The sequence below is a fragment of the Wolffia australiana genome, chromosome 1 (assembly GCF_029677425.1).
Source record: "Wolffia australiana isolate 7733 chromosome 1, ASM2967742v1".
Taxonomy (NCBI): domain Eukaryota; kingdom Viridiplantae; phylum Streptophyta; class Magnoliopsida; order Alismatales; family Araceae; genus Wolffia; species Wolffia australiana.
Window position 1 is genome coordinate 16,032,577 of NC_135835.1, and position 26,425 is coordinate 16,059,001.

The 26,425-nt window shown below is 40.4% G+C and overlaps 2 protein-coding genes across 2 annotated transcripts; one reads left to right on the plus strand and one right to left on the minus strand.

The window, feature by feature from the left end:
* Positions 1-443: 443 nt before the first annotated feature.
* LOC144716548 (uncharacterized) lies at positions 444-1,479 on the plus strand. Its single transcript, XM_078591696.1, has 4 exons — positions 444-795; positions 909-971; positions 1,058-1,135; positions 1,227-1,479. The coding sequence occupies exons 1-4, from the start codon at positions 594-596 to the stop codon at positions 1,265-1,267; spliced, it is 384 nt and encodes a 127-aa protein (XP_078447822.1). The 5' UTR covers positions 444-593; the 3' UTR covers positions 1,268-1,479.
* A 20,125-nt stretch (positions 1,480-21,604) lies between these two features.
* On the minus strand, positions 21,605-25,435 carry LOC144708480 (uncharacterized). Its single transcript, XM_078581843.1, has 6 exons — positions 25,306-25,435; positions 23,535-24,437; positions 23,133-23,207; positions 22,848-23,053; positions 22,564-22,787; positions 21,605-22,484 (listed from the first exon to the last, which is right to left on the minus strand). Exons 2-6 carry the CDS (start codon positions 24,370-24,372, stop codon positions 21,821-21,823), a joined length of 2,007 nt encoding a protein of 668 aa, XP_078437969.1. The 5' UTR covers positions 24,373-24,437; positions 25,306-25,435; the 3' UTR covers positions 21,605-21,820.
* Positions 25,436-26,425: the final 990 nt, after the last annotated feature.

Here is a 26,425-nt window from a genome sequence, read left to right on the forward strand (position 1 = left end):
TTGTGTAAATGCAGAATTGGAAAACATCGCGTTTGTGAGTGCGGAGGGTGAAGCCTTTGTCCCATGCATGCCCGAAACGGAGATGAAGAAAGGTGCGTTAGTTTCCCTCTTAACCTTTATCATTGGAACCGCCTTCGTCTACGAACATTTCTATGTACTGACTCGGAAGGCCACATTCATCTTCATCTTCTTACTTTTGTAAGTGCAGACTCGGATCAGAACATAATTCAAACTAGGGGCGGCGAGGCATCGGCCACACGTATAGCTGGTGTGTGGAAGGGCCTCTCAATCTTCTTTTTCTCTTTAGCGCCATCATTATATTAATCATCCATGGTTGTTTTCATGATCATCAACATCATTAAACACATCATCCTATCGCCTTTGGAATTGCAGGCTATGAAGACTTTATGTCTAAGCCTTGGTCCATAAAGCAAGCGTTGACATTCATGGAGAAGGGTGCGTAGATCACCCTCTTAATCTTCTATATTTCCGTCATCTCCGTTTCTGTTCATCTTCGTCTTCATATCTGTGTAAGTGCAGAATTGGACAACATCGTGTTCATAAGTGCGGAGAATGAAGCCTTCGTCCCGTGTATGCCGGAAACGGAGATAAGGAAGGGTGCGGTAGTTTCCGTTGTAATCTTTATCATAAAAATCGCTTTTCGCCTACTAACATTTATAGGTACAGTCTCGGAAGGCAACATTCATCTTCATCTTTATACTTTTGTAAGTGCAGTCTCGGAACAGAACATAATTCAGACAAAGGGCGGCGAGGCATTGTCCACGCGCATAGCTGGTGTGTGCAAGGGCCTCTCAATCTTCATTTCCTCTTTTGCGCCATCATTATGTTATTCATCAGAGGTATCATTATATTCGTCATCAAGCTTTTTTTACTTTTTCTTCTTGCAGGCTCGGAACACCATATGTTTCAGAATGGTAGGATCGAGATGTCGCCCGCATTTATGGAAACTGGTACGGGAGTTACCCTCCTAATCTTCTTTACTTTCGTGGTTATCTCATCGTTACGTTCATCTTTATCTTTCTATCTCATAATGCAGACTGGGAAGCGGATATGTTTCAGAGTGCGGGCAGAGGTGGGGCTGGACTACTGTATGGCCGCCGCGTATATGGCCCTCGTAATCCTCTTTCGCTTAAGTATGATTGTAATTTTATCATCTTTAGCGTCATCATATCGTCATCATCTTTTTATTGTTTCTACGTGTGCAGGATGGGAAGACAATATATCCCAGAATGGGAAAATTGAGTGAGGAAAAATGCCTATGGTAGATGACCAACTGTGGGCTTTCACAGACGACCCGCCTTGCCCCAAGTCATTTCCTCATGGCCACATTTAAAACTGTTGCGGGCCAGTGCGCTCTCTGGCATCCCCAACAAAGTAGCTATTTTGATGTTGTTCTTGTGCTTCGTGACATCATGTCGTCGACACAGTAACGTCATGTTGGTATTGATCATGCGTGCTTCTTTAATTATCTCCCTCTCACTAAGAGTGACATTGAATGCTCAACGAGAATAACACGATAATGTGGGAGGATCGTCATCGTATCGGTTGTTTCTCGGCGCAGAGACCGTGACATACGAGCACAGGGGATGAGAGTATAACCAAGAAAAGGAATGAGAAGACAGCTTATTTTCGGCTTAGATTATTGTATCGTATCAGAATCGTGACTGATCGACACCTCTCACTCAATGGTCAGAAATTCAAATAAAACATTACTATAAATATTGGTACCCATAGATCAATGAACATATGTATGTAGCTCCACCGCAAATATTGGTCAAAACTTGAATCCATGTTTACGTCTGAAGTTTTAGTTAAAACAAAACTTGAATTGGGTAGTGTTTTCCAGTTTTGCTAAATTGTGGAAAGTGTTTGGTATTTAGTATTCCATATATGCGGGATTTTAAATTGAATAATATTGCTGATCAATCCATGCCTTTTATATAATAAAGTGTGCATTAAAACAAATATTTGATGCTGAAAATAACTTTGGATTATCGATAAAATTGGCCACCAATTTTATCAAAATTTTGAATTTAATGTTAGTCTTCATTGAAGATAACAGTTGTATTTGTTAATGAAGGCCTACATGTGATACCCACGGGGGCACACAAACTGAAGAAATTTTTTGCTGTTGCCATATTTCCCGTAGTTTTGTATCATCCCGTTAAGAAGCCAGCCTGTCATTTTGTTTGGTGAAGTATTTGTGTCTAGAAACCCTACAAAAGGACGAGTAAGAAGGTTTTTTGTCTATTAAAAACTTCCACTCTTGCATGGTATCAGATGCCACGAATCGACAGCATGAACATCATCTCCTGGGGTCAACGATATATTCCGTTCTTTAACCTTCCCCACGCGAGCAGGCAATAATCTCTTGATCTGCTGAAGATTATCCACATATCTGTGGTCCACGTGCAGTCTTTTCTGTAATTTCATTGTAGCTCGTTTTATATTGTTCATCCTCAATCCTAGAGCAGGTTGCCCTAGCTTGACGTTGGGCGAAATTTGAAATCTCACAGTAAAAAGGATGGGTGAGACATTTTCCTATAGTCAATAGAACCTTTACTTTTACTTTGCCCACTTGCTAAAAAATTTCCCTGTTCAAGTAAGCTTGCCAAATATACTAACGATGATATCTGACTCGTATTTTTTGTGCTAATTTCAAGCAATATAAATTAATTGCAACAAATATCACAAAAAAGAAAAAGAAATCCCGAATATGCAGAAAAATACTCCTAACGAAAATTCAATTCAGGCTAGGGGAAGTAATTTTGACGAACGCAAAAATGGGTGTGTTAATTTTGTCTTTGTTATTATCTTAACCTTTATAAAATAAAATTTCTTATTTTTAATCTTACTCCGATATTTATAGCGTTGAGAAAGGTCATATCCACAGGGATTAGCTCTTGGAGGTAGATTTGCCTCATGCGTTGGATAACAGAGAGAATGAATTTAATAATAATAATACAAATAAGGAATTGCATGCAGTCATTAATATTTGAATAGTATATATGGAGTTTTTTATGAATTTTTATAGGAAGATTAAGTGGAGTTCAATATATCTATATTGAACTTTCCTGAACGGTATGGGATAATTCCGTTGCCGACTTCGGCGACGAATCGGCGCAAATCCGCCTTCTCTACGCGAGAGTGAAGTCTCTGACGATGAGGTCGTTGCGGGAGGAAGAAGATGATGGAGAATATTCCCGACTGTCGGGTCATCTGTAAGAGGGATCAACGGCTACGATTAAATTGCAGCCGTGGATCCCCTACAGCTACGGTGGACCCTGCTCCGTGAGCGGCACCACGACAACTCCAAGTGCCCTTGTGCGTGCATCTGATTTGTGCAGGACATCGCCCATGCTGAGCTGTTTTCTGAAAAGAGGAGGAAAAGAATAAAAAATATAAGGAGCTGATCCTGACCGTTTGATCTTCATAAAGAAGATTGACGGCAAAGATTGTATCAACAACTTTAAGATAAGCCCGAACGGATACGGGCTTCAGGACATATACGTGAAACCCGGTCTGGTTCTGTTTGTATTTTTCTTAAGATTGCGGCCCAATGGCCCGCGATCACATTTTTAACCATATGTGGTCCAGCCCGATCCACTACCTCATATAGCAATCCCATGTTGCTCGTTTTAGAAAATTCTGACAGAATATGAATTCGAAATTCGGTTTCATAACAAATTGAAAGAAATCTCTACTTACCTTTGGGTCGGCTGCTCTTGCATTGGGGCTTCTCTGAGGAGCCGGACTTGGCTGCACATGTGTGTGCCACCTACGACTGCAACCTTGGATGTGGGTGTGGCTGCGGATGGCGCTTGAGTTGCAGGCGGCCCTCTTTTCCTTCGATGATTTTATATTCTTTTAGATATTTATCATTATTATTATTTATTTGTTTTCCACTCAAACAACGAGTTTCATACTATTTTTCTGCAATGCAACACTTATTAAAAATATGATATTTTACATAATGAATGAATAATTACATAAAAAGGGAATTTAACATAAAAATGCATGTCCATGACATTTAATGACTTCATAAACCCTTGAAAAATGTTGAGGTGCATGCATGATTTGTGGTACATCAGTTAGGTCATCTTGGTTCTTCTGAGATGAGTCTTTGTGATGTGTGGGACCCGACCGCCTTCTCTGACTTGAACAGTTTTTATCGGGTCCTTTTTTTGTTGATGATGTTAGGGAATTCTGTTGGAACCATCTAATGCGAGCCAAAACAGATGTTATGCACTATTTTAGGTGCATTTCTGGGAACGATTAAATGCCTAGTTGGGGCTTATATTAATGTTTGCAAACTGAAAACAGAAAGCAGTCGCATATATTCATCTGTGACTACCTTATTCAGAGAGCAGGGTATTATCCATCAATCCTCATGTACTTTTACCCCTCAACAGAATGGGTTCACTGAACGAAAACTATGACATATTTTAGATCAAAACTCATGCCCTGTTAATTTAGAGAAATATCAAAAATATATCTTGAAGGGGAAACAGCATTGTTGTCCCTTCCCGTCATAAATCAGCTTCACACTAAAGCCGTCTTTGATAAATCTCTGCTAGGTATTCTTATCCAGCCCTATGAAATCATGGAGCTTCAGAAACACCTAGAGCTTCCAATTTTTGGATGTACATCTACGTTAATCTACATTCAAATAAGACAAACAAGTTAGTCCCCCAAACGCTAACATGTGTCTTTGTCCGATACAAGTGTTATCATTCTTCTATGTCTCCAATGTCTAGTTGCAAAGACATTACATTCAATGAATGTGTTTTTTCCGATCAGCAATGATGGGGAAAGTCTATAGGCATCTTGTACTGTGAATTGACTAAGGATGGCCAGACTATTTCACTATCCACATACGTCCTCACACATCTGGCTCTCCTTTAGTCATAACCTCGAACCTGTGAAGTTCAGAAAAACCAATCAAGTTCCCTTCCCGACCTATATCTAAAGATGTATCGGAATCACGTTTAGTTGAGTTTCGAGCTGTCTCCCCTGGTCTTTTTTTTTTCATTCTCTAGCCAACGAAGATGACCATAAAGCATTCGTCAATTCGCCCCAAGATGTCTTACAGTTTGCATCACAGCTAGAGGAAAATCATTATCCTACAGATCAGATCCTCTATTAGTCCCTAAATATGATTATCGTCTTTACCACACCACACATTTTCCTTATTAAAGATATTAATATAAGAAAATGCAACTCCTGCCCACAAAATATTCCTAGTAAATATTCAACAAATCACACTTTCCGGGTCAATCTGTGAGGCACTTGTTCAAGCACGGTGCAAGCAGGCCTTGGATCACAAAATGGCGGCTTTACATGCCAATCATACATGAGATGGAACCATGCATCCCCATGGAAAGACATATATTGGTTGTCGATGGGGTTGATGCCATCAAGTATCGTGTTGATGCCCAAATTGAACAATATAAGTCGAGACTAGTCGCCCAGGGATCTACTCGGGAATGGGGCGTTGATTTACTAAAAGAACACTGCACTGTTTGGCTAAAAAAAATTGGAATTTATTTAAACATTATATTCAAAATGCATTCATTTCTGCGAATTTGAATGAGGAAGTAAAAATAAACACATCTCGTGGTTATGACCTAAAACATGGACAGCCATGTCTATGAAAAAGGGTATTTTATGGGCTTAAAAGTCACATTCTGCTTGGTTTGAATAATTCACTCGATTCTTGAAAATAATTTGGGATTAAAAGATTGATGGTGGCCATGGCTTATTTTATCATCATACATCACTAAGAAGTCTTGTCAATCTCCTGGTGTACGTTGATGATAACATTATTACTCGGAGTAACTCATCGGTTGCTGCGACTGTAGAGGAAAGAAGTTAAGCTCAGTTTTATAGAAAAATCTTAGGCCTACTTAAATATTTTCTTGGTTTCGAGTTTTCTCAATCGCCAGCTGGAATCACACGCTCAAAGCAAAAGTATCTCTATGATTTATTGAATAATACTAACCACCTTCAGTGCCAAAATCTTGGCCCTCCTGGGGATGTTAGTTTAAAGCTTACACAGGATAAAAATGAACCCGCTACTGACCTATTCATTTACCGAAAACTTTTTTGGTGGTAGATTCAGTGAGGAAGATACTGCAGGATCGAAAAGGCACAGGACTGTGTTGGATGCATGCACAATCCTCCGAAGCTGAAATAGAGTGCAATGGTACAACCCAAGCATCCAACGCATTTGGCAACCAGATTTGATGATTGGGTCAGTAGTATGTTCATTCATTTACCAAAAACTGTTTTGGTGGAAGGTCAGTGAGGAAGATACTGCAGGATAAAAAAGGAACACGACTGTGTTGGATGTATGCACAAACCTCCTAAGCTGAAATCGAGTGCAGTGGTAAAATCCAAGCATCCAACACATTTGGCAACCAGATTTGATGAATGGGTCAGTAGTAGGTTCATTCATTTACCAAAAAAATATTTCTTGGCTCCGTCCACTCTGTCTGTACCAACGCAGGGTAAGGTTATTCAAAGGAGAAGGGTGCTGGACTCACTTCTTTTCACTTATGGTTGACTTGGAAGATCAAAATATTTTTGGAACAGCATATGAAAATAGAATAAATCCGTACGCTATTCAACAATATGACCATTCCACTCCGATCATTTTCCCTAGGGTAACAAAACAGCCATGATATTCTGGGCTCAATACATTGCATTGGGGACAGCATATTGAGCTTATCTTAGAAGGTATGGATCTCTCTGAACACCTATTTGTTTCTACAAATCATATACGTTCAAGACACAATGTTTGGAAACAAAGAGAAGCCCAAATTTGCGCATGGCTCCTACAGAGAATGTCTAGGCAGGAGGTTAAAATTTTCCTTTTATTGACGACAAGGTAGGCTATATGGGATCACACACATAAAGGAGCTCCAAAGGCAGGGGCTGAAAAATATATTGCCTGGTGACCAGGGTGGTCAATCTAGTCCAACGTAAGAGAAACATTACATCCTACATAAATCAATTGCAGTCTATACGAAGAGTGATAGACCAATATAGCCTTGTAAGAAATTCAAACTCTATGGAGTGGGCCTATGTATTAAAGGAGAGGTTGCAAAATTTTCGTATGGGCCGAAAATGTGATTATGAGGTAGTGAGGAGCCATATTATGAATCAAGAAAAAGTCCTAGATCTGGAAGATACAACTCAAATTATTCACGAAGAAGATGAGGGGTTTGGAGTAGCTTTAGAGTCATTACTATTGATTGTGGCACAAATATTTTGTCCAAAGCAGTGACACAAAAATCTTAGGCAACCCAGAACAGTCAGACGAATCAAAAGACATAGACAAAGAATAGTTCTTTGCAAATATTGTAAGAAACACAACCATAACTGGGGGAAACTTCAGGGAAGACCATCTCGTCCTAGTCAGGCACATAATACAACCTCTTAATATGGTAGAAAGGATGATTTTGAAGAAGCACACCAAGAAGAATATAAATGCCCCCCAGTCACTACAGTTGGAGAATAAACCAGCCTACAGGAGGAGGTTGAATGACTCAAGGGCATGCTTGGCTCTACCTCCACGGTCAAATAAGGTGATCATACAATTTCAAAATTTGGCCACTCATCCCCATTGAAACTAGACCGGTTAGTCGACTCTTGGACAATGAATCATATCACCTTAACTCGAGTAATGTTCACCAATTACTCTTTCAGTCAAAACCCGGGAAAGTTGATAAATGCTAGAGGAGAATATGTCTGGTAATTAGGATTGGCACGGCCTTCATTAATCACTTGGGAGGTCTCAAGGCAGTACTACAGGTACTGGAATTGAGAGCTCAACTTATCTTTCTTTAGCGTTTGGTTGAAGATATTAAGTGTACTATGATCCTGAACTCTGATTTTTTTTTATTTGACAAGGTTCTCACCCGAAGGATAGGATCTATTAATATGCAAAAGAGATTCATTCAAATGGAAGATGATCATGGCGATGCTCTAACTGTGGGGAACCAGGAGTCTACGCCAGGAGGTCACGTTGAAGAGGCACATTAGAAGCTGAAGAAGATCAAGATTTTACATTCCAGAACTGTGAATCCATCATTTGATATTTTGTGGAAATTGTTCCCAATTTATGTTATAAACAGTGGTGTATCAAAATTCTTTTATGATGCCTGAATCTTTGGAAAAAACTAGAGAGCTTCACTTTGTGGCATTAGTTTGAGACAAAATCATCCATTTGACTCTATACATAAGATATTTGGGACCATGCAGAACTCCATTGATTACATGAAAAGGTGTTTCCTAGTCCTTCTCAATGACAGCACTAGAGTAATATGGGTACATTTGTTTAAATACAAGTCAGAAGTATCAAACATTATTCAGGATATATGTAATTTGATTAAAAATAATATGTTGTTACAGTTCAGAAATTCAGAATTGATAATGCTACGAATTGTTTTAATGGTACCTTGGACAAGTTCTGCTATGATCAGGGTAGTATTATTCATGAGTCATCATGTGTAAGTACTCCCTAACAAAACAGCATGGCAAAGAGGAAACTTGGGCATGTGATTGCTACTACCAATATATTACCTTTCTAGGGTCAAGTCCCTAGTCTATTATGGGCAGATGCACGACTGACAGCTGTGTGTTTAATCAACCAAATGCCATCAAAGAATCTAGAATATCAAGGTCCCTTGGAGTTTTTGTCAAAGCACTTCCTCAAAATCAAAATGTACTCTCCCATTCCAGTGAAGGTCTTTGGATACACACTGTTTTTTCATATTCACAATCCCACTATTAAACTCACTCCAAGAGCAATCAAGTGTCTATGACTGGGTCGCTCCCCTTCACAAAAAGGATATAAATGCTATAGTTCAACCATGAGAGGTTCTTCAAATTTGCAGATGTGATCTTCCATTAATATCAAATGTACTACAACTCATCAGGTGAGAAAATATGAGATTCAAAGGAGGCACTCCAGAGTATACTATGATGAAGAATGGTAAAGAGGAAGACAATAGCTATGCAGCTCCAAAATTGGTTCAGGGAAGGCACTGGTAATATAAATTTCAAACCCCATGAAAAATAGCCAGTCATGTCCTATAGTAAGAAAATAATGCAGAAATTCCCACAAATGATGCGAGACCAACAACTGAATTTTGCTAATCAAAAGAAGGAGAAGCAGAAACCTCTGTCATTGATGAAGAAAGATCAGCTGAAGGAATCCATGATGGAGACCTTGGATAGTCAATTGCACTGGTAAAGGGAAAGAGGACTCATACACAACAGGGAAGGTACCCCCTATCATATGTCGTTAGTTATGCAATAATATCTCCTAGCTATCCTGCACTTATCACCAAAATGGGCAGTGAAGTTGTACAAAAAAGTATGGATGCTATAGTGAAAATACCAAGATGGAGGGAAGCAATGGAGATAGAAATGAATGTCTTATTACAGAATAATACATGGGAGTTGGTATCAGCACCAGGAGGTCAAAAAATAACCGATTTTAGGTTGGTATATACCATAAAATATGACTTAGATGGCTCAATTCAGTGCAATAAAGTTGGACTTGTTTCCAAAGGGTGTATCCAATCCTATGGAATCAATAACCAGGACATGTTTTCCCCAGTTGCAAAACTGAATACTCTACGAATATTGGGAGCAGTATCAGCAAAATTGGGATGGGAGATGCATCAGTTTGGCATTAAGAATGTGTTTCAACATGGTGACTTGGAGGATGAGGTATTTATGGAATTATCTACTAAAGACAGTGTTAAGCAAGGGGGAAATAAAGTATACCAACTAAAAAACGCTCTAGATGGGTTAAAGCTGTCACCCTGGGTATGAATGGCAAAATTTTCTTATTAATTAAGGAAATAGGATACACACATAGTAATTGGGATCATACCTTATTCATCAAACATTATATCTCAGGGGGAGTTGTGATCTTCTTAGTGTATGTTAATGATATTATAATATCATGTGATGATGAATATTAAATTCAACATCTCATTATCCAGAAGGGTAAGCTATTTGTCATTAAGTCACCGAATCTCCTTCATTCTAAAGACGTGATTTTCATTTCAAAAACAAAGTATACACTACATCTTCTGCTAGAGACAAAGATGACATAATGGAAGTCGTCAACTGTACCAATGGATCCAAATGGTAAGCTAGACATGTGCAAAAATAATGCTCCAGTCAATAAACATCAGTATCAATGATTGGTTGGTAAGCTAGTATACCTAAGTCATAAAAGGTCATATATAGCATTTACAGTAGGAACACTATGTCAGTTCATGCACAACCCAAAGGAACCTCATACGAACGTAGCCCATAGTGTTCTGTCATATTTGAAGGGAACGGCTGGACAAGGCCTACTCTTCAAAAGAGAGGGAAATACTTCTATCGAAGTGTACACAGAAGCAGAATATGGAGGGTCAATTACAGACAGAAGAGCGACATCAGGTTGTTTCTCCCTTATTGGAGGAAGTCTTGTTACATGGAGAAGCAAAAAGTAAAATGTAGTGTCAAGGTCTAGCTTTGAGATTGAGTTCAGGGCATTAGCTAAGGGGATATGTGAAGCATTATGGATGAATAAATATTTGAAGACTTGAGAGTTCCTCAAGATGATCCAATCATACTATTTTGTGAGATTCGGCCATTGACATAGCACATATTCCAATTTAGCATCATTTTACAAAGCATGTAGAAAATGACATATACTTTATCCAGGAGAAATAGATAATGGTATAATCTAGACGAGGTATAATTAATCAGCTGGTCAAGCAGCAGATATTCTCACGAAAGTCCGACCATCAAGTTCATTCAAAGGTTGATGAGCATCAAGAATATATCTCCCAACTTGAGGAGGGTCTCAGTAGGTGCTATTCTCTTTCCTTTATATGTTTCTTTCTTAGTAAACCATGTATTCTAAAGTATTGTGCAAGTACCCCTATGAGGTCGAATCTACCATATTGGGTCTCTGAATAGAACCAATTGATTTAATCTAGTCTAAGTACTGATTGACTCTTTTTTATGATACAATCCATATTTTTGAGTTCTCCTTTCTCTGTTGGCGGATAAGGTTAGAATAGATGGAGAAGGCCACAAGGAGATGATCCAATCTCCTCATCGATCAGCCTAGAAGCTGACAGAAATGACCTGTGGGGCTTGGCCTCATTCTCTGACTTGCATAGTTTTTGTTGGTTTCTTATTTCTTGTGGATAATGTGAGCTGATAAGCCTAAAATTAGATAATCAAATTCAATTAATAGTGTATTTAGAATTACAATAAATTTGTAATTCTAACCTTTACCCTTAATCACAATTGTAATCTTTACCCTTGATCACAATTGGTATGTATAGGATGAGAAAGGGATTGAACCACAAGGAGACACGTTCTCAAGAATTTTTTATTCTATTTTTTTGAATTAATTTAGAGAATGAACTAATTATGTACTTAGTGACACATTTTTATGTTTAATTTTTTTAACTTCTAAAAGGTATGTAGATTCTTTATATTGGTATTTATGGTTTTGGTCAGAGCACTACAGATATGATTTTTTCTGACCTCTGGGTCAAAAAAAATGAAATCACATGATGCCATGAAATGTGATTTATCAATAAATCTTCTATGTATTTAATTAGGAGTTATCAAGCGAAACAATTTATTTAGAAATTGGACTTCAAGATGGACGAATTTTTTAGTAAAATTTTAAATTTGGGTATGATAGATATGGAATGGATTTTTTCAACAATCAATGTCTAAATCTTGAGAGAGAAAATCTATAGACAGAAAGTGGAAAATGGTGGGAAAATTTTTAGGTAGAATTCAAGCTTGATGTATGGATATTAGGTATCAGATGAGATGAGAATAGTTTATAAATGAATAATTAAAGTAAGATCTTAAATTTGAATGAAAGTGCAGTGTTATTCAACAATTAAACCACCTCCAAGGGCATTAATATTTTTTCATGCCTTGGTATTTTGAACACTTTCAAGATGGTGTTAAAAGGGAGAAGAAGAAAGTTACAAATTCAATTCCAGATCCAAGAACTATCAACTTCAAAAGCAGATCCTATGTCCTTCTTGGCTAAAACTAGTTAGGGAAGGCTTCCTTCATGGTTTTCCCCTTTCTCCCAAACTCTACTTCATAATCCAACCATCTGGTCATATAGGGTGAAACGACAAACCTATCCTCAAAAGTTGGGCGCAATAGGGCGATTGGATCTCAAGATATCACCATTTTACTCTCACTTAAGCTTAGAGGAATTATTTTATCTCTCCTCCAGGCGCGCACCTGCCAGATAAAAATTGTGCTTTCTGATTTGCCAGGCAATTTTCTTTTTTTCACATGACACCTTGTGCTAAAAACAATGAAATCAGTTCTAGTTAAGATAGAGAGAGTGTATACATTTTACACGGCTGGGAGCGTTCCATGCCACTCCATCCACATAAATGTGTCTTGTTTTAGAAAAATGTTTCTTTGAATATAATAAATGCACACGCTTAACAATTTGCCGCATGCATTTGTTGCATGAAAAAGACAACAAGGAATAACTCCTCGAGCCATCCACACCAAGGATAGAAAAAGCAATGATTGGATAATTATGGCATCGCGAATCGCGATGCCATATTTATTCTATAGACAATGATTGACGCAGTGAATCATTTGCCTAATTTGGGGAGGACAGACGTGGAAAACCATTTACGTTCATTAAAATGCATTATTAAATCCAAATAATATCGTAAAATATATTCGATTAGTTCTAAAAATATTTCTTGGCTACATACTATTCAGAAAGTTATAAAGAATGTGGAAACATTCCAGAAAAATTAGTAGATGTCTTAACAGACTATAGCCAAGTATTTTATGCCCTGCAAAAATTAATCTTTCAATGCACTTAGATCAAGATGTCATGAAAAAATACTCAAAAAATACACACACATCTTGAACCATAGTGCAAGCTATTTATGTCTGTTTGATTATGATAACATGCAAGTACGTGCAATAGAACACATATATTTATGTAATATGCATCAATTTTGTATAAAAACTTTCAAGTTATAATGAGCCTAATATGTTGGATACATCTTATGAAAGCCAAATCAGAAGTCTACATTATGCTGTTAGATCCACAAATAAGTGAATTTGTGTTGATGATTAAATGTCAATTTAGGGTCCATATTAAACGTTTTCAAACTGACAACTGAAAGGAACGCATGCATTCATCCATGACTGCATTCTTTAGAGAGAAGGGTATTTATTATCCACGAATCCTCATGCATGTGTACCCTCAACAGAATGGGGTCGCTTAACAGAAATGGGGACACATGTTTGCAAAAAACTCATGTCCTATTTATTCAGAGCAATGACCTTGAATTATTTTGGGGAAAGCAGCACTATTGTATCTTCACATCTCAAGTCAGCTTCACACTAAATCTCTTAATGATAAAATTCTATTAGACACTTTTATGTAGGCTTCTCCAAGTGCCAAGCTTCATAACCACATGGAGCTTCAGATTTTTTGATGTACATGTTATGTGTATCCACACCCGAGTTAGGCAAACAAGTTAGCTCCATGAGCGCTAACTTGTGTCTTTTTTGGATACTCCCACACATATAAGGGATACAAGTGTTATCATCCTCTTACATGCCGCATGTTTATCTCTAGAGATGTTACTTTCAATGAAGGTGTTTTTTTCTATCAGCAAGGAGCAGGTCACTCTATAGATATCGTGTACCATGTATTGATGAAGGATGACCACACTATGTCCACACTCAACATACCTCCTTAGATATCTGGCTCTCCTGAAGTGGTACCCTCTCACCTGTTAATTTCAGAACAACCAACTGAGTTCCCTCTCGGCCTATGTCTACAAATGCATCTCAATCAGGTCTGATTGAGTTTCCAGCTGTCTCCCCAAATATTATTATTTCATCCTCTAGCCAACGGCCACAACCACAAATCATTCATCACTTCACTCAAAGTTGACTTAGAGGAAAACAGGTTGCCTCACGCCAAGAGGAAAATCACCCTTCTATAGATCATACTCCTTGTTCATAACCTCCATTGGCGCCTACATATGATTAACTTCTTTGCCATACCATATATTTTCCTTTCTAAAAAATACTGAAATATAAAATGCAAAACTTGAGCACAAAATGTTCCTAGTAAATCTTCACCAAATCACACTTCCAAGGTCAATCCATGAGGTTGATAGGTTCTATAGGCCTAGATATAGATGAAAAAATCAAAATGATCCACATTAGAAAACTTAAACAAAATGGCAATGGCATTGATAAAATCCATAAATGAAGAACATGTGCACGAATCACAAGCATGATTTGTTTGGTCCCGAAGCAAGACAAGACAAGTAGAGTTCCTCAAGTGTGCAGCCTTTGAAAATATCCAGGTGGTCTTCGATACGCTGGATCTCCTCCATCTCATTGACAAGCCCCATTCAATCTCCATCGTCGTTATTACGTACGTTATCCCAATTGCATTGGGAGTGGAGAGGAGGTGGGGGGAAGAGTGACGCAGTCTTTGTACATGAACAGTATAGGAACAAGACTTGAATCCACAAGCATTGCTCTATTTAAAGGAGCTAAGTCCTGAATCCACAGAACTAGCCTCTCCAACCCTTAAATCCATAAGTGGTTGTACTTAAATCCACAAGCATAGAAGCACTCTATAACGAGGAGAACACTCAGACAGGAGAAACATCAGTTTCAACAAGACAATAGATTTCAATAATACTCATTCAGGGGTACATGGGAACCTTGTATAGGCCACAAGAAGGGCAGGATAGCCCATAATGACTATACCCATGACAAGACAAGTCAAATCATTGAGAAAAACAATTATGACAAGCTAAAACAAAGGATAAGCAACCTGACAGGCCTGAACAGAGATATCATGCAGATTATGCGCCCTGTAGAAGCTGTCACGAGATATTTGCGCAGCTCAAGAAGATCGTGATGGGACAAAACAGAAGATATGCAGCTTTGAAAAGTTAGAGCAAAGATCTTGTCAAAAGAAGAATCTAGCAGAGGATTCTATCAGAAGATCTTGTGAGAGAAAATTCTGTGAGTGAAAATCCTGTCATAAGATCTTTTTAGAGAAAATCCTATCAGAAGATCTTGTTAGAGAAAATCTTGTCAGAGGATTTTGAAGGGTTCTAGGTATATTTCTGCAGATCTTGTCAGTTCTAGAAGAATCTTATTGTTGGACCACAACTTGCCAATGGGCCTCAAAAAATGGGCTTTTGGGCTACACCAAAGAGAGAATAAGGGGACGGCCCCTAAAGAATTCTGGCGTCGGTGAATTTCGCTTAGGTCCTTACCCTATTTATACTTAAGGGGTATCTTTTATAAAACCCTAAAAAATTAAGTATATCTTTTGACATCCAAAATACCATTTGCATGTGACTCTCTAGGCCCATGTATTAGTTTAGTTATCAGCTCGAGTGACCCACTAATCTTTATTGGCCGTCCAAATTAATAAATTATATAATCGTGTAGATTAATTAACAACTTATCGATTTAACTCAATCGATAGGTTTTGTCTCCAAAAAGTCAAGTGCCAAGCTACACCTTGTGCTCTAGACAATAAAAAGGAGTGTGCATTAACTCGCTCATGTAACCTGTTCATCATCGTTTATGGTGTATGAATAGTCCCTCATATACTTGATGTTCTTCGGATAACTTTGGTTATGGTTTAATGTCTCACCCTAATTGGTCATCTGAATTAGTAATGATGGGTTCAGAAATCATCGATGAACCCTTCTCCAGATATTTCACTGCCTTGACCAAGGACTTCATCGCATCGTCCTCTTTGAGTTGTCACCCCTTATACTAAGGGTGGATGATCCCATCGTGACCCCACAATCATTTTTGTAAATGTTTTGACGCATTCAAACTAAGAATCCCATGATTAGGGATACGTAGGTCATAGTCAAAGTACAACTGTCTTTCCAAAAGACGTCTTTGGTGTCTCAGGTCTAAGGAAAACTTATACAACCGTAAAGTAAATCAACCTGATTTACAGTTTTGTATAATATCATCCAGGGATTTGTATGGGTCAATTCAATGAACTTTCCACTAAAGAGCACCCACTATTAATCCTTAGTAACTCCACACTAATGGTTATGGGACCGGCCATATTCATCATACGAGTGAAGCTAAATATTGTTATGTTATCCCAATACTTTGATGTGCTTTTGTGTATCCTTTGAATAAGAATATTTAGAACACACACTTAAAGACTACTGATCTTTGTGTTACGATCTCATCATAATTCATTAAGTCCGATCATGTATTCATGGACTTCAATATAAGCATTGCATGTGCACTATAATGAATACGTTCTATTAATTAACATGAAACAAGACAAGAAATGTGTGATTGGTTTGTCGGCCACGTATATTTCCATTAGAGGTGTCTGTTCAACTTCAGTGGAAGCACGATATGGATGATGAAATTGCGACTTTACCTACTTATCATACATGAGAAGGAACCATGCTTCTCATGGTAAGAAATGATGGAAATATATGTGGCCGGCAAGCCAATCACACATTCCACATCTCGTTCCACATTCATTAATAGAACATATTCATTATAGTGCACCTGTGATGCGTATAATGAAGTCCATGAATACATGATCGGACTTAGTGAATTATGATGAGATCGTAATACAGAGATCACTAGTCTTTAAGCATGTGTTCTAAACATTCCTATTCAAAGGATACGCGAGAAGGACATCAAAGTATCCAGATAGAATAGCACTATCTAGCCTCACTCATATGATGAGTATGGCCCGTCCCATAGCCATTAGTGTGGCGACACTGAGGATAGATAATGGGTGCTCTTTGGAGGAAAGAGTTCACTGAATTGATCCGTACGAATCCTTGAATGATATTATACCGAACTGTCAATCAAGTTGATTCACGTCACGGTTGTGTAAGTGGTCCTTAGACCTGACACACCAAAGACGTCTTGTGGACAGACGGTTGTACTTTGGCTATGGCCAACGAGTCTCTAATCATGAGATTCTAAACAGTCTTAGTTCGGGTGCATCAAGAAGTACACGAAGGCGATTGAGTGGTCAAGATGGAATCGTCCACCCTCGGTATGAGAGGTGACAGCTCAAGGAAGACGATGCAGCGAAGTCCTTGGCCAAGGCAGTGAAATATCGAAGAAGAGTTCTCCGATGATTTCCTAATGCATTAGTACTAACTTGAATGATCGATTAGGGTTTGACAGTTTACCATACCTTAAGTCGTCCAAGGAGCACCAAGTGGATGAGGGATTATACATACACAGTAACTGATGACGAAAAGGTTCCATGAGTGAGTCGATACACACTCCTTTGTATCTTCTAGAACACGAGGTGTAGCTTGGCACCCCACGTGTCGGAGTCCCGACCTATCAATTGGGTTAAATCGATCTGACGTTAATTAATCTATATGATGATATAGTTAATTAATTTGGAAGGCCAATAAAGGTTATCAGGCCGTTGGAGTTGTTAACTAGACTGATACATGGGCTTAGAGGTCACACGCAAATGGTCTTTTGGACTTTGAAAGATATACTTAAGGCCCTGAACAAAATTCACCCAGGGCAGAATTGTTCAGGGGCCTTTTCCCTTCGTCTCCACTATCCCCACTCCCCATCTCCATCCCTGATGTGATCGGGACGACGTAACGATGCCGACGGAGATAGAACGGGGCTCGTCAACGAGAAGGAGGAGATCCGACGTGCCGATGACTGCGTGGATACATCTACAGGTTGCATACTTGAGCAGCTCGATTCGTCTCGCTCCGGGATCGAAGAAATCACGAATGAGATTCGTGCAAAGGTAATTCGTTTTAATGTGTTTTCGTTGATGCCGTTCGATTTACAAAAGTCTTCAGCTGCGCATCATTTTGAGTTGTTCATCCAAGTCAAGGCCTCTAGAACCCAACAAGAAATATATTGGTTGTTGATGGGTTTATACTGTCAAATATCACATTGATGGCCAACTTGAATTAAATAAGTCGAGACTAGTCGCTCAAGGATATACTCAGAAATATGACGTTGACTGCTTTGAAACCTTTGCATTAGTTTCTAAGACAAACAGTGTATGTATTTTGATATCTCTTGTGGCTAAAAAAATTGCAATGGGAATTTCAACGAGGAAGTATAAACGACCTAAAACATGGACAAGTCTGTCAGTTAAAACGGCACTCTATGGACTTAAATAGTAACCTCGTGCTTGGTTTGAATGATTGAATATGTTCATGAAGAGCTTTAGTTACCAACAAAGTAATGGTAACTCATCAGCTGTCGCTACCTTAGGGGAACAACTTCAAGCTCAATTTGATATAAAAACCTTAGGCCTGTTGAAGTATTTTCTAGGTTTCTCAATCACCATTTGGAATCACATTGTCTCATCAAAAGTATATCTATGATCTCTTGAATGAGACTAACCATCTTCAATGCCAACCTCTTGCCACTCTTTTGGATGTTAGTTTAAAACTTAATGCAATATGAAAATTAACCTACTGCTGACCCATATACTTACCAAAGTCTTATTTGTTAACTTATATATCTTGTGCACACTATACCTGATATTTCTTACTCTGCAAACCGTCTCACTGTCCTAAACTTTCTCACTTCCAGGCTTCTCACAGAGTTCTTTGATCTTTAAAGGGGACTATAGGACTTACTCTCACCTTCCACCAATGTCTATCAATTCCTTATGAAATGTACACTGACTCTGAATATGTTGGCTTGCATGTTGACCACTTATCTACTACTCGCTATCGTTCCCTTCTTTAGGGGAATTTAGTCACATGGCATAGCAAGAAGCAAAAACTTGTCTCACTCTCCAACAATAAAGAAGAATTCAGGGCCCTTGACAACGGAAGGTGCGAAGCACTCTTGATTGACAGAATTTTCTCTAACTTGAGGCTTCTGCCCCAAGGGCCTATAACACTTCAATGTGACAACAAATCTGTCAGGAGTCTTGATCATGATCCTGTTCAGCACGATCCTAAGAAGCACGTAGAGATTGTGATGTAATACAAACTTGCCGAGATCGTCAACTCATATTACAGCACAAGAAGATAACAAACTATGAACATCAAATGATATGGATGCGAGGGTAAAAAACTCTTGGACGGAGAAATAAGGCAACGGCTAAGTCAAGAATGATGATCCGCTACTATTCCAAAAAGAAACGATACACGGACAAAACTCTCAATCACTCACTAAACCTACAAAATACCTAAGATGCAAGGAACTCGATAGCCCAGAGGCGTCCACAGCTTTCATTATCAGATGATTAGCCTTCTACCGCAAGAAGATCCTACCTCTCGACATAGGTGGCTATCCAATATGATTTGTATTTTAAATGCAGCACAGGAATAGATAGGGGATGACGGCACTGAAGAACATAATAATACTGATAAGGAGAGGAAGAAATATCGAACCTGTCATAGACAATAGTCAATTGTCCTTTATCATCAATAGCGAGTTGACGACAATGATTTGATGACGAAGGCTAAGGCACGAGGATGGCACATAACGGAGGAGAGCAGCGGCGAGACAATGGTAAAGGAGAGGGCGGCACTGGAGACTATGGCACTAGAGTGCAGGTCCTGCAGTGCTAGGACAGCCGGCGAGTGCCCGCAACGTGAGGGGCGCGCGGCGCTAGGCGCTTAGCACAGGGTGCGCGATGATGGGTGCTGTGCGCTGGTGTCCGCGGTGCTGGGCGCTCGGTGTAGGGCTGCAAGGCGCGGGGCGTCAGCGTAGGAGCGTGCGGTGCTAAAGCGCGGCGCAGGGGCGCTTGGCGTGGGTGAGTGGCGCCAGAAATGCATGGCGCTCGACGCGAGGTGCGTGGACTCGCAGATGCAGGAGGGGGGGGGGGAGTGCAACGGCTTGCAAGGGGCCAATTGCGGAATTTCAGAAACGGTCGCGACGGCGGCCACTGCAGCAGCCGTAGTGGTGGAGGCTATGGCAGCGGTGACAAGGAACCACTGCGACGATGACAAAGCGGTGGCTCAACAGCGTCGGTGTCGTGTTGTCAAGAAGAGGCTTCCTTGGGCAGGCGAGCCTCCAAGAAGTGCGTCTTCTTGATTTCTTCAACAACCAAGCAACGGAAAAAAGAAACCGTGGAGGACGATTCAATCCACGGAGTTATCTCGATGTGGACATGATGGAAGCAGCGATGAAGGCTGCAAGATCTTTAACAGTTGTAGATCTACAAACTACACTACTCTCTAAAGAACAATACTCAAAGAAGAAGAAACTTTCAAAATTTTCAAATCAACACCTTGGCTTCCTTGGGCATGCCGTCCCCTTATGTATGGAGGAAGGCTGCCAAGTGGCCGACAATAGGGGGAGAAATCTTCGCGAGACAATGTCCCCCTTGACAAACATTACAACGACAAAAGAAAATAACAGACGAGGCCCAAAACATAATGGCCCAGTCCGGTCGTTAAAACGAAAATTAAAATACAAGGAAATAACATTGTAACACTTACGAGCAAACTTAGGCCGAATATCTGAAACTAGGATCCTGAGCGTCAGCAGGAGCAGCTCGGTGTGGTTGAACTTGTCCTGTGTGGGCGTCGCCACAATGGTCCCCCATCAAATCGACGGGCATTTCGTCAAAGAGAAATTGGACGCCAATGTCATGGAGATTAGCTATGTCCCTACAAAGCTACAACTTGTTAATCTCTTGACTTAAGGACTATCACAGGATCTTCACGAGTCATTTGTGTCCAAGCTGGGAATGAGCAATTTACAATCTTTCACTTGAGGGAAGGTGTTAAGGAAGGCCAACATGTGATATCCACGTGGGCACACAAGTTGAGGAAATAGTCATTGCCATATTTCATGTTATTTTGTTTCTTCCCATTAAGGGGCAAGAACATCATTTTGTTTGGTAATGTATCTGTATATAATTACCCTACAAAATTAAAAGAAGTAAGAACGTTTTTACCTATCAAAAGCTTCTGCTCGTACAGTATTATTCATTTCCCCCATGAGAGCATTTAAAAAACTAGATGAAATGAAGAGGAATTCTGGGATTATAACATAAAATTTTCAGGGACACTTTCTCCCACTGGGATTTGAATTCCGTGATGTTTACATCATAAATTTAATAAGCTTGAAAATTTTGCCCTCGGTACGAGCTAAATGAAGGGTTGTTCATCTATTTTATTATTTATATGAGTTCTCAGATCACTTGCCTGTCATTGGATTTTTTTAATTGTAGAAATATCATGCAAAAATCATAGTATTTAACACATCTAAATGATTCCGAATATTATTTAATTGGATTATATTCATTAATCTGTTATAACCAAACTCTATTCGAGCAACAGATAAGGAAAATTATATTTTTAACTCAATTTAAATGTTATGTCACTTCACAGTCTTCGCCTATTAAAAATTAATCCCACAACCTCTGAGCCCTAGGCGTGAAGAGTTGTTTCAGTCCTCATGTCCAAGCATCAAATCAAGGCTTGGATGCTATTTTTTTATGGACTTCTTCAATTTCAGTTTCCCTCGAAGAATTACTTCAAAATTAGTCTCCCCGAAAAATGTTGTAACATCATGCAATGTTCGTGCAGGAACCATCAGGAATGGATCACTTACAAGTGGGAACAATAAAAAGTTGGACGAACATGACCTTCAAAAATGCAAAGGCAGAAGGCCTTTCATGGTAGACGTCTTCAAGCCACTTATCGAAAAAGCAATACCCCAGGCAGAGGATTTTATCGGCCAAATATTGAAGCTGGCGCCACGATCAAGAATTACGCTGGTCTGCCGCCGCCTTCTGCACCTCGTACTTCCTTCTAACCATCAAAACCTCGCTCCCCAGTCTCCTGTACATTCCCTCCGACTTCTCTGCAAACACCTCCAACTTACCCAGCAGATCCACCAGCCCTCTCTGCACTGTCACTAAGCACGACCCCCAGTCAATGACCTCTCCGCCAACCACCTCGCCATTGACCGTCACATCATTTTTCTTCTTCCTCTTCCTCTCATCCCAGGGGATTATCCGCGACGTCTCTGTTGCCAGCCTCTTCATTGACTCGGAAGTTTCCTTCATCGGGAGCGTATCCAGCTCAGTCAGCCACTTGCCACACGTCACATATATGGGGGGCCCCGTGGCCCGGCGGGGCGGGAAGACATTGTCCTTCTTCCTCCCCCTCTGCTGCCCGACCCGCTTCACACACTTTAACACCCAGTTGTTGATGGCCTGCAAGTAGAGTCTGTGGGCTATTATCCACTTGCTGAAGCTTGTGTTCATCCCATTGAGCTCTGCCTGCAGCGCTGCAGCCGCCATGCGTAGATACTCTGCCTGAGGGGCAGGCTTCTGGCGGGCAGCGCTGCCACAGAGTGCTTTTTTTATTATCTCATGCTGCAGTCTGTGACAATCCACCATCGTCTTCCACATACGGCTAAACCTGCAAGCAATAATCACCATGACATGACATAATAACGTCAAGAAACTGTACTTCTTGGTGGGCTTTTTCTTGTTCTTACGCTGAGATGAGCTCCTCAAGCTGAGGCTGTAGCTCTTTGTCTCTGATTTCTTCAATTATCCTGGAGATGGAATCGATTCTGTGTATCGCAACGCAGATTCTTGAGTGCAGGTCCTTGACGCCTGCCCGGGTTTTGTCCACTATGATTGGCTTCTCTCCTTTTAAGTCCTGGCTTTTTAGCAGCTTGCACTTGGCGTCGTATTTCCGACAGATGAACCCATTCGCCTGAAATTGTGCACATCAGATGAAGTCGAATCTTGGAGAGACAGAGAATTCAACTCCCACCTTGACTTCATCGTAGAGCTTTCTCTCCCATGCGTACAGCCTATCGAGAGTCGAAGCGTGGCTGCCAGAGTTCATGCAAGAATTAAGCACAGTACTTGCAGGCTCGAGCCCATTCTCTCGTGGTGCAATCATTGGGCTTCTCGAACTTGATGAAAGCGATGAGGATGACTTATGCCAGTCCAGCTTCAACTGCGTGTCCTGCGGGTCTGCATAGCAGTGTTAGTCATTGATAAACAGCCAGGTTTAAAAATGCGTTACGGCATACCAATGAAACAAATTGCTCACCTTGAGTTGCAGGAAGTTCACTCCTGCAACAGAAGAGAAGAGCAGAGAGAAACGTTGGCGTCTTTGATGTCATTGCTGAGAAGGGAAAAAGCCGATGAGAATATTGATCGAAATTGAACTATCAATTATTACTCTGTAGTTCTCTTTGGACACCATAAAATTTGGAAGCAATGATCATCGTGAAAAATGTTTGTCGCACCCAGGATTCATCATGTCCTGGTGAAGTTGACGGTGTTATTGTCAACACTAGTAGTTGTCGTTGACGATTTGATGAGTTAATGTATGATCGTCCACGTCAACTTAACGCCACCATCAACCACCCCTAATGGCCTCAATGTCACCGCCAAAGCCGGTGATTATGTAAAAGGAGAGGAGAATACAAAAAATTAAAGGGCCACTCACCTGTCCCATCAGAAGAGGTTAAGTTGTAATTAAATATATTTGCTTCCAGCAATCTAGGAACTTCAGCTCCAGACTCGGAGGCTCTGATGAAGAGAAGTTCAATGTCCTTCACACTCATAAGAATATCTTTAGCTTCAGCTTTAGTTTCCGGCAAATTCTCTTTCTTGACCTCGTTTGCTGTACTAGACGCCAAAGGTTGAACTTCATCATGAACTTCTTTACAAGGTCTCTCCTCAGCTTCATCCTCCGTTTTCTTTGACAAAGTATCAACTTCTTCCGGACTGAAAGACCCGTCAGTCAAAGAAGTAGCAGGCTCTTTTTCCTCCTCTAACTCAGGCAGATCGTCCTCTGACTTGGAAATATCTTCGACGGGTAATCGATTGTGCATGGGATGAAAAATGCTGAAATAGTCCCATTCTTTGTTCTCAGAAGCATCTGGTTTTGGAGATCCACCAGAAGATGTTAGCATATTGACAGTCAGCACAACGGGAGGCTTTTCTTCAACAATCTGTGAGACGCTTCCGCTTGATTTCATGTGGGCGACATGAAACCTTTCAGAATAGTTGTCTGTCGATGTTATCGGCTCCGAAATTGCAGAGGTCGAAGTGCATAGTGAAGATTCTGCTGGTTGTTCGACGGCGACGAGCTTTCTAATGGCAAGTCCAGTGCCCTTGAGGGAATGGATGTAGGCTTCATGCGCCTCAGCCAGGGCGCATCTCCCGTCCAGTATTTGCCTTACAAAGTGTTTTCTTTCTCTGCATACGATGAGGGCCTTGCTGTCTTCTGTGCTAGATCTTGTTGCCCCCGTTGCTAAGGAATTACTGAAACCTAGAACCATCCTTCTAGAAGAAACCTCTTCGGAATGATTTTCTATAGGAGACAGCTCAAAGCCAGTAACGACAGCTACAAACAAAATTAGACGTGAAATAATGTCAAAACAATAATAATATTAAGACTCCAAAAATAGTATGTTTTATCGAGTGCCTGTCGCAATGGATCTAAATGAAATTCTCTGTTTTGGCTTAAAACAAACCGAATCAGAGTTAAAGAACGTCGAAAGGAATTCCAAATTTTGATACCAAAAAACCCAAAAGGAGGTAAGGTTAATCATAACAAACTGGTAAAACGCGTGGGCAAAGCAACCAAATTTAAGGAAATGGGGACGGAGATAAAGGAGAAAACTGAGCCCTCTTTTTAGAATTTCCACGTTAGAGGGAACAGAACGTCGACTCCGACAAAAAAAGGACTTCGGTTCAATAAAAATTCAATGGAGCAAGCATCAAACACTCTACTTGATCTAAGCTTTACAAGGGCAAGAAAGATATTCGCCGGTGATCAAAATTCGATCAAGCGGCCTCCATCTAGCACAGATCTCAACAAAAATAACAGACCGCAAACACTGATCTGATCTGGTTTCCAAGTCCAAAAACGCAAAAATGGGTTCACTGGAGATTCGGATGTGGAAAATACTTAGATCAGGAAAATCAGCTAAAAGGAACCCCCTTTCGTTTTTTTTTTCTAAAGGTCGAAAGGGCGCTAGCAACAGCCGCCTGGAAGGCTATTCCTCCAAAAACAACCCTGAATTTGCCTTAAATCTCCGATAGCGGCGGCCTAAGCCCTTCTCGCTGCTCCAAGAACGAAGCATAAGATCAAAGAACGCGGTAGAACAATTCCATCCCCAAGTCTCAGATCACTATCAAAACTAGAGATGTAAACGGAAATCTGAGAAAGTTGAAGACGATCGAGATCTGGGCGGCGATCGTTGGCATACCTCTTGCATGACTTACTCCCGTTCGACGCCTCTGGATCGATTGCCGTCAAAAGCAGCCGCCCTCGCCCTTCTTCATCTCAGCAGGGGGCCCGTCCTTCCAGTCGAGTTTTTCAAATCAATCTCCCAAAATAAAAACATTTATTTTCTTAAAGGGTGACAGCTGGCTTTCCCAGAATCTTCTTAAGAAACGCCACGTCATCCCCCACTAAGAAAATTCATTTTTCTCTTTAGGGCCCGTCCAAGTTCCGCCAACTTTTTCTGTTGGAAATATTTATCAACGGGTAGGATAATGTTCAAAAAATTATGGAAAAAAAAATATAGAAAGATCCTCTGGAAGTGTACCCGCAAGTCAAAAGAGTCAACCCGTACAGGATCAGCACGGCTGGAAATGGGCCCAAGTTGATTAATTGGGCCGTCTAGGGATGGACAAAGATGACTAACGGGACAGAATAGATAGGACTGTCTCCCTTCCGTCACCAGTCCCGTTCAGTCATTCGTCACTGACAAAATGAATGTCTCCCTCTCTGGCGCTCCTTTCTGCCTCAGGTATCCAACTGTTCACCAGACCACCTGCCATTGCCATTCTCTCAATTATTTCTTTCTCTTTACCTTGCCATTGTCCTACTTCAATTATCTCTGTCTCTCTCTCTCTCCATCTATTTGTCAGTCATCTGTCATCTCGGTCAGATGATTGATGGCTAGTGATGGAAATGACATCTTGCAGTCGTCAGTTTGACAGATGATGGGTAATTGAGATGAAATAGATGATGATCCTATGGACGCCCCAATGTTATATAAGATCAAGACAGATGATGAACCGGTAGAGATGGAGGACCATCCCGTCGATCAAGCTCCGAGCCGTCGTCAGCCACGTCGTGGAGCCCAAGCCAACGTGAAGAATCTACAGTTCCATTATCAAGTTTGAGAAGTGGCGTCGTCGTCTTGCTTCGTGTCGTGTGTTTTTATGTAATTTTCTTTTTTCATCCTCGTTGGATTGTCGGGAGGCCCCTCCTGCATGAGTATCGGCCTCCTGCGTGCGTTTTTATTTTTAAGTTATGATTTAGTGCCATCTTTAGGTGGAGGAAATTCCTGTTGGACTTTCTTCTCCCCTTAAAGAACC